Source organism: Thunnus thynnus, chromosome 6, assembly GCF_963924715.1.
Source record: "Thunnus thynnus chromosome 6, fThuThy2.1, whole genome shotgun sequence".
Lineage (NCBI taxonomy): Eukaryota > Metazoa > Chordata > Actinopteri > Scombriformes > Scombridae > Thunnus > Thunnus thynnus.
In genome coordinates, this window is record NC_089522.1 from 13,435,824 (window position 1) to 13,451,601 (window position 15,778).

At 39.3% G+C, this 15,778-nt stretch overlaps 1 protein-coding gene across 6 annotated transcripts in view; it reads right to left on the reverse strand.

Moving 5' to 3' along the window:
- Nucleotides 1–15,778, reverse strand: part of kazna (kazrin, periplakin interacting protein a) — a 181,763-nt gene that overhangs the window by 162,495 nt on the left and 3,490 nt on the right. For all 6 annotated transcript variants that reach the window (XM_067591837.1, XM_067591838.1, XM_067591835.1 and 3 more), the window contains one exon: nt 4,100–4,257. In XM_067591837.1, coding sequence (XP_067447938.1) covers nt 4,100–4,213 — 114 coding nt within the window. In that variant the 5' untranslated portion in view covers nt 4,214–4,257. The remainder of the gene's footprint in view (nt 1–4,099; nt 4,258–15,778) is intronic.

The window sequence follows — 15,778 nt, forward strand, 5'->3', positions numbered from 1 at the left end:
ATCAAATGCAAAGGAAATGTAAACCGCTCAAATATTCGATTTTACGTCACAGTACAGAAGCTAAAGACGCTCTAACTTCTGTTTCATGGGGCCTTTAATATGAAAATATTGATAAGTGCAGCTTTAAGTCAAAATAACCATCTATTCACTTCCATACAAGACAAACGCTTTCATGGATTGAAATAATATTGTATCTATGTCATTGAGTTAGGAGAAACAAGAGTTTGTAACAGTTCTGTATAGTGAAGCCGAGTTTGTGCACTTTACAGCCACTAAATATCGATTGTCTCAGAATAGCCGGCAATGCTAACAATATTGATTTTCTCTGTGTTCAATACAGATTACAAAGGGCTCACAATTACTAGTTTTTTTGTTGTAATTTCATTGCATGAAATATTGATCAGACATGTTTTTATATTCATTGTTTTTAGCTCTAAAATTCTGTGTAACTTTGCACTTGTAAAAAAAAGTGTGTCTATCTATCTGCTTTGCTTTTTCTATTAGAGTGACAGACGTGTCCACAGCTCTCCACTGATGATTACAGCAGAGTGGAGGTCGGAGGGAGTCAGATAGATCTTATTTATCAGTGTCTCCACTCAGTCACTGTCAAAGTCACCTTTACTGGCCTCCAAACTGTGTCCACATCCCCCTGTGCACAAACTCTCCCTTTCTCTCCCCCTATTCTCCTCCGCTGATGAGTGACAGCTCAGCTAATGTAGGCACAGCCGGGTAACAGCACGGGGAAGGGGAGATAGAAGGAGGGTCGGTGGCAAAAGCTCAGCAGCCAATCTCCTCCCAGCTTGACTGCAGGATACACACCAGATGGGCCTTTGGAGGAAAAGGAAGATCCACACGAAGCAGCTCTGCAGTGAGCCGTCCATTGCAGGACAATAGTTGGGGTTTGTTGAAAATGCAATGTTGTTTAGATGAGAGAGGTGAAGGGAAATTTGATAAACTTCAGTTTTCAAGAGATTGCTGGTCAACATACTCATGAAGTCAGTGTAATTCTGTTTGGAACGTCCTTCTCAGATACTGCAGAACTGCAGGGGACCCGAAAAGGGTGGAACCAATTTCATTTGACCATAGCCAGACTATCAGTCATAGCTGTTGTTTAAGTGTAAAAAAAAAGCAAAAAGCAGAAAAGCAGTTACATTTGTATTACTCAATGTTCTTACATTATAAAGGGGTGTAAATGGATTTGGAGGCATAACAGAGAGAACTAAAAATCATAAAGTGTATTAAAGCATCAAAGTCATCCATGAATTATCTGCCAGTGTTCAGGAGTCTGGAGACCACGTTTAAGGTTTGTGACATTTCCAGTTCTTTTTCATATTTCACATTCTTCATTTCTGATCTTGTCATTTCCATCTCATACATACTGATATACATACTGATTGGACCTGACTAATTAAGCCAGAAATGTTCAGGTTCTCCATCAATGATATTTCATTTTGGAATTGTGTTCATACACTTTTTACTGCACGGAGCTTCTTGCTCCGAGGACAACAATCCTCACTGATAGACACCTGCTTCATGACATTTTACCTCACTTAGCTATGACTAAAATGAAAAGAAACATGTTCAAAAGAGTTCTGACAGAATGAGAAGTACCTGACTGCAACTTAAATTACTAAGACAGAGTCTGCAGTGTTGTTGAAAGAAAGATGGCTACCTGTCTCTTAGAGGGAGAATGAGAGATGAAGTGATAAAGTGAAAAAGGGAGAAAGGAGCGTTCAGTGTCAGTCACCAGTCACTCAGTAGTCTCAACATGTCTCTTGTCCTGGAGTTAAGTGGATTTTCCTTTGGCTTTGAGTTTTAAACAGGCTTTTGAGCCTCAAAAGAAATAGACAATGAGGGGCCAGGAGAATCAGAGAGAAAGAAATGCTAAGTAGGTAACCGGTTTCATTAGAAGGTCGTTAACTTTTGTATAAATGATGACTAAAATAAAAAAAGGCAATAGATCTGCAACCAGCAAGTTAAAGGTGCAGTGTGTAAAATTTAGTGGAATCTAGTGGAACAGACTTTGCAGAAATGGAAAATAATATTCATAAATATGTTTTAATTAGTGTATAAACGACTGAAAATAAGAATGGTTGTGTTTTCATTAGCTTCGAATGAGCCCTTTATATCTACATAGGGGGCGGGTCCTCTTCCACGATGTTGCACCACCATTTTTCTACAGTATCCCAGAATGGACAAACCAACACTGGCTCTAGAGAGGGCCTTTTGCTTTTTTCACAAGTTTTGCAGCCACCACAGGTTCTCCTACACGCTTGGAAGTGGGGGGGGGGGGATTATTCAGTTGGTTGCAATCTGCAACCTCACCGCTAGATACCACTAAAACCTGCACACTGGTCCTTTAAAAGCCACCTTGTTGTAGATTAGAGTTCATGACCATTTTTATTCAACAACATCTGTTAGGTTGTAGCTCATGCAGTACATTTTGCATTACAAATTATTTTGGATTTGTGTGAAGGAGTACAAATGACACTGTAACAAATTACCACAACAAGCATATGCGTATTAAATCGCCAACAGCTCAATCACACTCTTGACATTGCCACTTCAGTTGGCTGCATCCTGCGTCCACTAATTGGAGCTTGTAGGAATCCAGCCTCTCATCTCCTCCTCTTCCCTCACAAAAATTACATGAAATCATCAGCAAGAACAAGAGTGAAACAAGGAGAAAACAGAGAAAGAATAGATGTACAGAGACGGTGCCGATAATGTCACGTCCCCATCGTCTCTATATGATCCATTAATAGTGGCTGAGCAAATTCATTTATTAACAAAATGTGCCATCCTAGCAGATGACAAACATCAATTCTCACAGATGCTTAAGTGATTGATGCCCCAGAAAATTTATTTTTGAGGACAGTGGGGTCATCACTCAATATTAACAGGACTTGGAGGAAGATTCAGTCAAAGGAGGGGGTGGAGGGTAGCAAGCAGAAATATATTAACCATGAGAATAGTTAGAATACTCTGTTCTATTCAGTGGATCGGTCATTACGTAGAAGAAATGTAACCTTGTTGTTCAACCCCTATTACACACAGTCAATATTTTCTTTTCATCTGAGGCCTTTTGCCGGCGCTGCTCAGAAATAGCATTCTTTGTCTTCACAAACAATTTGCACTGATGCAGAATGAAGTGTGAAGTGAAGTGTACTCCCACACTACAAGTCTGCCAGGCGTCAGCACAAACTATCTTTTCCTCTGTTCTCAAATTCGAGCATCTTTTTTGACCTTTGTTCCCTGAGATTACATTATCCAGCAATTTATAAGGTTAATTAAATGTGTCTCATCTCACATCAGTCATAATCTAACCGCATTGTGCACAGGTCTACAACTAATGATTATTTCAAATGAATTATCCCTTCATTTTTTTTCATTTTATTGCGCAATTAATCATTTAGTTTATAAAATGTCAGAAAACAGTAAAAACAAAAACGCCCTTCACAACTTACCAGACCCCAAATGTTTTATCAGACGAGTCCAAGTCCAAAATACAAAAGCCTTCAAGATATAAACAAGAGAAAAGCAGCAAATCTTCAAAGCTAGATAGAGCAAATGTTTGGGTTTTCTTGCTTGATAAATGACTTGAATCATTAATCAATTATCTAAATAGTTGTTGATTAGTTTTCTGTTGACTGGCTAATCAATCAACTGAGTAATGTTGAATCGAGCAGTTGAATCACTGAGTCACCTGCAGTTTTCTGTTTCTGAAGTTTAAAGGATCAGTGCCTGGGCCACTTCAGGGGTCTTTATGAACACCGTTAATGTAAGCGCCACAGTCACAGCAGAGAATGGCAGAGCTAAATTTATCAATGCATTCTTGCGAAATAGGTGGTGCTGAAAGCATGCTGATATATTGACTTCTTGCAGGATGTGTTACAGAGCTAGAATGAAAGCCCCTTGTTTCTGTTGAAAACCAATCAATGTTTGTTTATAAAAAAAAAAAACAGGATGTCATATGTCAGCCTGTAGGTAGATTAAAACCTGGAGAGCAGAACAATCATTTTGTCAGTGATGATTCTCTTTCTTTATCCCCAACTGCGGTCTTGTGAGCTAATGAATGTAGTCGTGTTGTTTCTTGTACCTGAGCATCCACCAGGAGGTGCCTCATCAGGGTCATGGACTTCTGCAGTGTCTCCTTCTCCGGGGGAATAAAAGCGTGCTCCTCCTGCTCCAGGGGCTTGGGTCCAGTCACCATGAAGTTTGCAATCTGGTCATTCAGGCTGTTCAGAGACTGCACAGCTAGAGGGAGACATAAAGGTAAAAGTCACCGTGAATAGGCTGTGAACGTGAAGAGCATTTGTTCAATTTGGATTTTGACTAAGTGATTAAAAATATCAGTCATTAGTCTGGTGAATCAAACTTAATCTGTACTGAGAACCCTCTTTATTGTCCAGGAAAAATGGCACTAAAAAAGACAATTAAAAAGTAAAAATTATAGTTTTTTTATATGTCCTCCCTATCAGAGTACAGACAGGCTTAAGGGGATCATAAACTGCATTAAATACCAGAACTCCATCACACACACACAAACGTATTACTTCTTCCTTTGTGGATGAGGTGCCAACCTCTTACTGAGCAGGAACAACAGAGATAACTCAGTGGTTTCCTACTGTCACACTGTCACAGACTTTCTCCGTCAACGCCCTTTCTGGTCCAGAATGTTCCATGTCGGCCTGCGAGCCATCCTGTTTTTGTTTCCCTGTTCTTGCCCTTGTGTGTCCCTGGCAAACCCTCTCCTTTCAGGTTTCCTCTCCGGCTAGGCTCCCCCATTACAAACTAGCCAGCCCTACTGTATTTCCTCCTTCTTCTCACTCACACACACACACACACACACACACACACACACACACACACACACACACATACACACAGACTTCCTCGACCCTCTTCCACTTGCCATTAATCCCCCTTAGTCTTTGAAAGGTCACCACAACTATTTCCTAGGCCACCCACGTGGTAGACTTGCTGGATAAATGAAAGAGTTGGAGAAAAAGGCATTTCCATATTTTTGTGCCTTTTTAGCATAAGTATCTTTTGTATTTTTCATGAGCTGCCGCACTAACCCCTAATGCCTCATTATTCATCTTTCCAGCATTTAAACTTTGCTAAAACCTCAAACTTACAGCTTTGTCAGTTAGAAAAGGAGCGAGAGGTGATCAAGGACTGACCTTCTGTCCAGAGGTCATCTCATACAGACTTTGAGCCATTAAATCTCTTGTGTTGTCCTGGAATCACACACAGCCATATTTCTGCCAAATAAAGAAATCTAACCTGCTAAATCCATATAGAGTAGGATGAATTTAGGCCAAGAATGAGTATGGGTCTTTTCAGGATGCAAATATAAAGCCTCTTTCACACACAAAAGCCCACGCAAAAAAAAAAAAAAAAAAAAAGAAAGAGAGAGAGAGAGAGCATAGATTAACATGTTACATAACCAAAAAATTCTTTCACCGTGGGTGACATTTCCAAGCAAACAAGCTTTGAGTAGGAAATTTGACAAGTCGGCACTGAAGGCGGCAGAGATAAGAAAGAAACGAGGGGGCTGAAGAGGAAGACTGTGTCCCCTTGAGGTAAGAGTGGAGCAGACGTCAGATGTTTGAATACGTGAGTAGGCTGCTGTTTGTCGCCTGAGTTCACAGACACTCTGGCCAGTTCACACTATTGTAACACTTCAGTAGATGGTGAGTGTGCAAGACGTTCTCCTGCTTTGTTTTTCCCCTTTTTTTCAGTTTATATTTAAATGTGGTTGATTGAAAGGCAAACGTCATATTTTTCTCTTCCTGCTAATTTCAGTGTATTTTCTATATTTTCACTGATGTGGAAGCCACACAGACGCACATTAGTAATTATGTACATGGCTTTTTCACTCCCTCAGTTGAGCTTTGGATGATGTTATTTCAGACACTGACTCTTACTGCCCTCTTCTGGACAAATATTGAACATGCAGGCACCGGCGAATCAAAAACTGTGACATTGATCATTTGCCGGTTCATATCCTAACCAAACTGAGCAGACTTTTGTTTTGTGAGCCAGCACAGTTATGAGATGTACGGGAAATAATTAAATGCCAAACAGATGAGATCGACGTAGCGCTACTGTGACCAGGAATGTGTTGGACAAGCAGTGATAAATATGCTGATTTTCTATGAGATTTTTAATTTGCCTGTACTAACATGATACGTTGAATAAAACCTAATTTAATAATCTATTCATTTACAGCGTGGGAATTCAAGAGACCCCAGGTAATATGATGAAGACTTCTTAAAACTAACACAACAGATAAGCTAAATTGCCATTGCAGTGTGAACATCATTGATTTCAAACTCATAGCCATTGATGATGAAGGCTACCTGCTTCATTCACCGTGCTCTAAAATCAATAGGCATTTTGCTTGCACATAACCCTGCATATTGACCACTGTCCAGTCGCCAATACCGTGATCATTAAGCCTCTGAAGCAAAAAAAAAAACCCAACTAAATGGTTTGGAAGCGTCATGCATCATTGCACAGACGAACCATTAACCAGTTTAATGAAGCACACAATCGATGCTTTTCTTTTGAAAAGGTGTTTCCACCGTGTGTATCAACAAGAATCAAATCATGGACTATAAATAGATACACACACACTATTCATCTAGGGCATTTCTCTTGTTGTATGTGCATCCATTTTCTCATTAATAGACCAAATAGCTACAATTATTGATTATTGATTTCATTACATTATACAGTATATTATACAATTCTACTAATAGAGGCTTCGGTGCTTTCCTTCAGGTCAAGCCAATAACAATAAACAGTATATAGTAGTCTAGTGTTTTTACAGGCTATAACTGATATTGGCCACATTAAATATTGACAATCTTACATTCAATCAGATATTCTGTGTTGGCAAAGTAAAACAATATATCACTGTCACAGCAGTGGCATTGCTGCCAAGGATAAATATGCAAAATACACCAAACTACAGGGACTGTTATACTGTGTCTTCGACAGTGAACTGAAATAGATTCTACCTCAAGTTTGCCTTCATCTAATCTGAAAAACTGATGAAAGAGAGGCAGCGGTATGCAGGTGGGAAGGAAAGAGGAAGATAAAATTAAAGTAGTTTGGTTACAATAGATGCACAGGAAAATAAAATTGTCGTTCTGGCTCGGCAGTTGCACTTTTCCTCTTGCTTTTCCCTCCTTCCTTCTTCTATCTGTGTCTCACCAGCACAGGCAGATCTCAGAGTGCCTTACATGTCACCCTATAGAGCACGAACAGCACAACAAAAGCAAAAAGAGAGGCCACAGTCAGGCCTTTATCTGTTCAGGAGGGAGAACTCTGGGTGCCAGGGGAAAATAAGATCACTGCTGATGAAAAATGTTTGAAAGAACGTATGCAGCAAACCTAATAGGATAAGGTGCACTGGTCGGGCTAAAGTCGAGATAAAAGGGGCTTATTTCATGGGAATTGTTCGCAGCGCACATGAAATCTTGGAGAAATATTGAGAAATATTGAGGGTGATGAGCCAAAATCCATTTCTGGGGTAGTTCTGATGTCAGACTTACATTTACTGCAATGCACTGAGCGGTACAAGGTTATACTCACCCAGGTTCTTTATGCTGGTGTGACATATCCAAAGGTTTTATTTAACACTGTATATAATATATGCGCAGTGCTTGAAATAGTGTGTTGTAGTCCTTAAATGTGTTCATTAACTAAAATGCATATCAGAAGAAAGAAAACCATTTTACTCTCTGCGTAAGAAAGCAGCAGGGGTGGTGGCACACATCAATTAATCTGCCAATTATTTTTTCAATTAATCGTGTAGTCTATAACGTGCAACAAAGTAATGAAAAACTGTCCATTAATTTTCCAGAGCCCAAGATAACGTCTTCGTATTTCTTTTTTTTGTGCAACCAACAAAGACATTCGGTTATAATGGTATAAAACAGAGAAAAGCAGAAAATCTTCTCATTGTTGGAGGATTGTTGGTGTTTTTCACTTGAAAAATCAATGACATGATAGGTCAATTAACAAAATCATTGCTGATTATTTTGATTAATCGACTAATCGTTTCAGCTGTAATTAAATATCAAACCAACACTTGAGTATTAAAAAAGAACTTTATTATGAAATATAATAATGAAATGAAATCAACCCTTGTTTTACTGGTAATGTTGCTCTCACCGATACCGGTGTTGCTGGATAGTTCTGAATGTATTCTCTGGAGGTCCGAGGTGATTGCTAGTAGCTGATATAAATAAAGTGGACTCATAATTAGGAATTATAACTATCAAGTTGTTGAATGCTTGATCAGATTCTTAGTCTTGTTTACTTATTCGTTGATAAGACCATTCCCAATTTAAGTCATAATTTTGGTAATTAAAGACTATTTTCTTTATGTGAAACCATTAAACATTCATGCATTTGAAATGATTAGTTTACTTTATTAAATAGTGAAGCAGCTTTGTTTATATTCCTCAATGTGAAATATTGGGTAAAAGTATTGATTCGGTCTTTGTTCTGAAACTCTGGTTTTGTATTGGCACTGGCATCGACCACTTTCAAACAATACCTTGGCCCTCTTGTTATCTCTTTCCAGCGTGCTATTGTGAATACTAATGCATTACCGAGTTAATTCCTTCAGCAGGCAGCAATGAAAGTGGGCAACAATTTCACACGCTGATAGCCAGCATGAAATAAAAAATTGCAACTTTAATACATTAGAGCGAGTGCATGCGGCTTGATAGTCTTAACAGGCCTGTTGTTTTTTTTAAAGTGCTATTTTCCTTAGGGGTTTGCATCAAAGCCACATAATGAGAGACAGTTCCGGTGAATTCTTCCTGTTTTGTGTTCATATTGATGAAACAAATTCCTTTGGCGCTAAACTGGAAGCCCGGCATGTGGTTTTGTGTTTGCACCATTAAGCACAGTTTAAAAATGATGCACTTATGAAACATCTGGTAAATGGAACAGATGGTTTAGAGGAGCTGTAAAGACAAAACTTGTGAAATCTATAGTCAAGTATGTGCGAGATCATCAACGGCATCATTAACATCATAATGATAAAGTTATTTTAGGCAACGGTAAACTCTTCAGGCCCTGAGAAGCAGTTAAAGACGCTCAGGAATGAAGAGTAAATATTTGTTTATGTAGTTTGTTTTGGTTAAAACACACATGTCCGTATTCTCATGCTAAAAATGTTGTTTTTAACACATTTGACAGGACACATGAAGCAACAAGGCATTTAAAAACAGACAGTAAACTACAGTCCTGACCACTGTTAATGGGTGATTGATACAGTTTGCCCAGAAAATGAAAATAGATGTGAAAAAAAATCACTCTGCAGACAAAAATCTAAAGGAAAGATAAATGGAAAGAGTTAAGTTATCTTTAAATCAGTACTAGTACTTATAAAAGTGGGGTGGTTTATAAAAAGTTATTAATTTTACAGCATAGATTTTACCTGATAGAAAGCAGCATCAAACGCACAGTCAAAAAGTACCAGTCTGACCTGAGAGTAGCGCTATACAACACTGCCCTCTAATGATATCAATACAACACCACAGCGTCGGCCAATTTCTAATCTTACTGTCAGTAACAGTCGAATGGTGTTCACAGTACTCCCACTCAGTTTAATCTCACTGTGAAATGAATGCAAATCAGTCAAATCACTTGGGTGACGAACATTACCAGACTTCAACCACATAAAAGATGAAAAGGCGCACGACAGTCTTCAAATTAATGTCAATTATAAGTCTGTCTGTTAGTGTGAAAATATGACCTGATTGGAATGTGATGTTTTAATTCACAGCTGCGTCTAATGAGGGGATCTTCGCTGCTTTGTAAGGATATTTTCAGCATTATCGTATTGTCTTAAGTGACGTTATTACTGCTCGACACCTGATGTGTGTTCTGACGATGTGAAGTGGTTCTGTGGGTTTGGAGTAGCGAGGGCTGGGGGGAGACACGAAGGCGGGCCATCAAAAGAAATGGGATAGTTTCACAGAGCGCTAGGTGCATTAATCATCGACAAACAGTATGCGTGAACACAGGCTGAAAAATGTGTTGTCATCCAAGGTGATACATGAATCAAAATGACTGTAAAAAAGAAGAAAATAAAATGTTTTCCTGATCAGGATTTATGAGCCGGTTTTTCCTTATCCAAATCAAACAATCTTCTGCTCGGATTCTGCCGTGCACACACACACATGACACAGGAGAGAACTTAAAAATTCATGAACAGAGCGTAGGTCACGGACACATCATAAACAGGTTTGCTCGTATAGGACGCTCATACATTACGCATGTTTACACATGTGTTCACAAACGCACATAATGCCATCAATTTCCCACCTACAGTCCCCACACAAGATTCACATGCTGATGATAAAGAGGCAGAGACGATGCAAACACACATCGCTCCTTCAGTGGAGCCGAACCCCGGGGGTTCTGTAGCTATGAAGCAGAGAGCGGCAAGCAGAACTCTCATCTCTGCAGAGCTCATTAAACTCTACTAATCGTATCTGTTACTGCTGTAATGGGTGGAATAAAGAGAGAGAAGCAGGAATGGGATGTGGTTTCCTGGAGGTGGTTAGCGGTGCACTTAAAAACGGCTTGTGTGTGTGTATGTGTGTGTGTATGTGTGTGTGGGTGTATTTGTGTGTGTGTCTGTGTGTTTGCCCATGATAGAAAAATCCAGGCCTGGCTCACCATATCTGCCTATTTCTGCCTCCAGCAGCAAATGCATCCCCCTTGATTTTTTTTTTTCCCCCCCCTTTCTGTTTCTGCTGAGCTTTACATGACTGAAGCTCTCTCCTCCTCTCTGCCCTCATTCTTGTGTTTTTCTGCTGCAGTTGTAACAACATCCTCAATTGTTGAACGGATTACATACCGGCTTGAGCATGTACTCAATTTCAGCATGAGGAATAGAATAATAAAAACGGTATCTGATGTCTCGGCACAAAGGGACAGCAGCTGCGACGTAATTTGACTAATGTTGTTTGTGCATTAACTTCATTTTCTAATAATGTAGCCTCATAAACACTGCCGGCTCATAAACAGACTCAGGGCTCTTAAGTTAAAAGGAAAAGCCTCATGTCTAATGCTTTGTAGTCTCTGGTTTATTATGATTTTGGTCACAGCCAACACAAAGCTCTGCGCAAACAGGAAGGATTCAATGCACAGACCCCACTGCCAAAGTCTAGATGAGATTAAACTGTTATGTCAACTCCAAACTGTCTGGCTTTTATGCCTTGAGCACATTACGTGTTTTTTCTTAGATACCGGGTGGTCTGTGAGTGTGCTGTTCACAGCGCATCTCTGAAGTACAAGAACTGTCTTTGTAAATACTGTCAAAGTTTGGATCTGGGCCAACTATCTAGAGGCCGATGAATCTTTGCCTGTGTTTGGTGTCATAACAGAATTTCATGTGTTTGTTGAATCTGCCAGACTGATTAAAACGTGGATCCCAGGATAAACACCTTCTTAACTTAAGTTCAAAGTTGAACTTCTGAGCGATCCGCGAACATCTCGCATCCGCAAGGCAAGATTTGTGAGTGCGGCGCTCTCACTTTCTCTGCGACGCCGTGTGAATTTTAAACACAAAAAATGCTCTCGCTGTGAAATGATTTCAAAAGCTCTCTAACAGGATTACGCACTTTCTCTGAACTCACGGGTGAACAGTTAATGGCTAATGCTGAGTGCATTAGCGAAAACATTATGGCAAATGAATGCAAAGGAAGTTTCAGCCTGACTCAAAACTGGCCTAAATATTCTTATGTTTTTAGATGAAACTGACAAACAACTTACTCCCACGCATCACACAACCCCTGTCATCTCTTCCCCTCTTGATGTTTGAAATTTGAATATTCATGAGAATGTTTTTAGTAACAAAGGTGCTGGTCAGTGAAAAATATTCTGTGAATATGAAGCATGGCTGTCTGTAATATATCTGCAGCACCGCAGCTCCTCTAACTATACTTCAAAAGTCTGCATACTGGTATCAGGAGAAGGTGGGGGGTGGGGAAGGAGCCATGAATCACACTTGACAAGACCATTTCCTTTCACTGTCATCCCCGCTGATTTGCCTGTGGGGGCTGGAAGCTGCTGCCAAAACATAAACAAGAGGGATTACATGTATAATGACAGTCCTCTGTCAGGATTTAGTGTTTAAGTTAAAAGTGAATGTTGCGTTTCATCGGGGAACTTCTGTTTAATTAAACAGCTGCTGAGGACCTGTGTTCAATTAAAGGAGATTTAAATGGCTTCAGAGCACCAACAGTTCTATAAAGTTCTCATTAGACCGCTGTGCTACGCTGCTATTTCTGCCATAGATACCATCAAAGATATGATCAAGGAGAACACAGATAGTCTGGTGATTTTCAACATTAAAAGGTCCGTTCATCTAAATGACAAAAACTACTCTTGTAGTATCAATCCGTGCAGAGAGGGTCGGTTTCAGCAATATGGATATTCAAGAGTTTATTTTTAGTTTTACTTTAAATACACATAACAAGATTTTCTATAAAAAGGTTCCTTAAAGAACCTGTGCAGACGTGTTTTAAGATATATAAATACACACTGCTTTGAATAATAATTTGTGTCTTACTACCTTGTTAAAATGCTTAAAATGTCTTCTACTATTTCTCCTACATTGAAAAATCCAGAGTCTATGAATATTTCAAAAGTTAGACTGAAAAGTCTGGTCTCTGTGTATGTGCACCGGAGGCTTCAAATTTGGTTCCTCACCACAAAGGAAATCATTAAACCAATAGTAATATTATACAACAGAGCCTTGAAGATCCATGGCAACCTTCCCCCTCGGACTCACCACCGCACTGCACTTTCACACTCTGACGCTCTGACTTTTCAGAGCTACACGAATAATCTAGCCATTAAATTTTACTTTCAGATCCAGAATAAAAACTCCCCTCAGACACTTACTGCTCTGCTTCCGCGACACGACAAGAGACAGGAACGCAACACTAGATCAATTCACTTATTCCAGCAGCGGCTTACAAAAACAACTATGGTCAGAGATCATTTTTTCACACATACCCTGAAATCTGGAACGAGAGCAATAACCTCTATTACACACTTCAAAAAGGCATGTAAACACTATGTGATAGAAGGACACACTTGCAACCACTGATCCATCTAACATACACCATCTTACTCCACTTAGGTCCTTTCCTCTGTACTGTTTGTGCAGCTGTCGTTGTTTTGTTTCTGTTTTTATTTTGTAATGTGTTTCTGTTTTTTTTTTAAATGATGCAGAACAGGAATCTGCTGTAAACCAGTTTTAACTGAGTCAGACCAGTTTAAATGTAGCACATTTCAACATCTGTAATGTTACTTTTAATCTTTTGCTGTATAATAATAATAATAAATGAAATGAAAGTTTCCATTTTACACTTTTGTAAATTCCATACTGGACCCAATTGGCTCCAAACGACTTGTGATGTCACGAATCATCCTCGAAGGTGCACGCATTAATGTCAGACTTAAGGTGCTCACATAGAAACTGAAAACAGCCTCAAACTCTGCATATACGTAGGACTGGGTATCTTTTAAAAAATGGCAATACCAGTACACTTAAAGTGATACTGATACCAATAGAGTACTTCATTCTATACCCTTTTTTTTCTTTTCTACCTCACTTGACAGGCGTGGAGTATAACCACACTTTTGTACATTTTGGTGGCATCTCGGCACGCTGAACTGCTAACTCCGTCAAACACACCATGCTCAACTTCACCACCACAGACTGTATGGGTTGTGGCTGCTGCGGTAGTGGGCCAATCACATGTCGCATTAAATCGAAGAATGCTTGCAATGATTGCCTGCAAGCAAAACAATATGAATAGTGTTTTTTTCTCTGGATCTGGGTACAAAAAGGAACAAATGCAGGTATCGTTTGACTGGAGAAGTTTCAGTACTACCTGGTATCAGTATATCTGAGATTAACCAAAATCGGCTTATGGCATCGTCCGTGCTGATGTATCAGTCGATGGTTCCAATAAAAACCTGTCACAGCCAGTCAGTGGATTATTCAGAGTCACACAAACATTTCTGGACAAACATGTTGCCACTGAGCTTTTTAAAATGTATTTTTTTATATCTGTGAGCACCGGCAATGAAATTCTATCCATCTCCCTTTAACTCTTAAGGACAGATATCTCAAAACCTGGACAAATAACACCAAAACTATCTGCATGACTAGACAGTGCAAGATAAAATTGTATTTTTTAGAAATAATTTTGATGATGTCTCCTTTTTAAATATAACATTTTTGGGGTTTCTTTTGGATCTTGGCACAGAACTTGCAGTTGAGACAACACTGACTATCCATCTGTTCAGACCTGACCGATCTAAGGGGTCAGCTCAGTCTAACGGCTCTGTGTGGTTTTGTAGCCCGCTGTGCTGTGCCATCCTAACACCTCAGCCAAAGTGAGATTACTCCCTTAGGCAGTGGGGCCTCTGATAATTACAGTGGAAGGTGAGATTTTAAGCCTCTACACACATCCAGAGAGTGTGATGCACTCCTCTGACCTTGGTCAGATGATATAGTATATCATTTTTATTATGTCTTTGTCTGATAAGCTGCAACTAACATTATTCAATAAGCCCTGATTGAGTATTCAGCCAGTAATTAATGTCTAACATTTGAGAGTGTAGTTTATGCATCCATAACGCTACTCTCTCCTTAAGAAACGGGAGCATTCGTTTCTTAATACTGTCAATAAGAGCATTTACTGTTTACTTTTTATTAACTTTCTGTTCTCTTTTAACTTGAGCTGACATCGACAGACTTCTAGCTTCTGTCGCTCTGATTGTTTTTACTCAAGCTAAAGTAAGTTTCCAGGGGATAGTTATATGACACCGAGGATCAAAAAGAAGACTTTCTGCACCACCAAATTATTGTATGTTATGCTTATTGAATGCACAGCAGGAGTCAAAAGCATTTCAGTCACTGGCCTTCATCTGTGTTTCATCATCCATTTTCCAACAGGCGGGTATAAGCCAAGGATTGCATTATGGTTGTGTCTTCATCTACTGTGGTGAATTGAATATTTTAACATAATTTCTGAGCAAAAGCATTTCTCTTTTTCACTTGTAACAAATTTAAATAATCTTTTTTTTTTAAAAAGACATGACAAAGATGCTTTCAGCTTCCATCGTAGGTAGGTTAAAGGTCGGAGTGAGACAGATTACTACAATATTATCTGTGAAAATGATTTCTTGTGATGTTGTCTAAGTTGACACGGGGTTAACCAAGACAAAGACAGTATTAATTTACAGGTTCAAAAAACTGTGCTCTGCAAAGGTCATTGCAAATACACATCTAAAGTTTCTGAGAAGGAAAGTGCTGTAATGAGACCAGCTCACTGGGCTACAGACTGTTAGTGCTTATCAAAATATATTCGACGGCTATTCTGTGTGGTTAGATTTTTTCTTGGATAACTATGATTATTACCGCGAGTGAACTAAAAAAGTCCCCATCTCATGTTCTCAAAGTCACAGCAGAGGCTACTGCTTTTTTACTTCAAATGTGCAACACTTGTCCTATAATCCTGTATGTGTTCAGGATTAAAGTCTAAGCTTTTATCACTCATCAATGATCTCTCGTCTCACAGAGGAAAGCTTGGCGGAGATGGATTGTCTAGATGGGAGCACACAGACGCCTGAAGTAAGGATTTAGAAGCAGGAAAGTGAAGGATTAGAGACTGGGATTGACGTGATGAAGAATCACATGCTGCTGACGCATCATCCA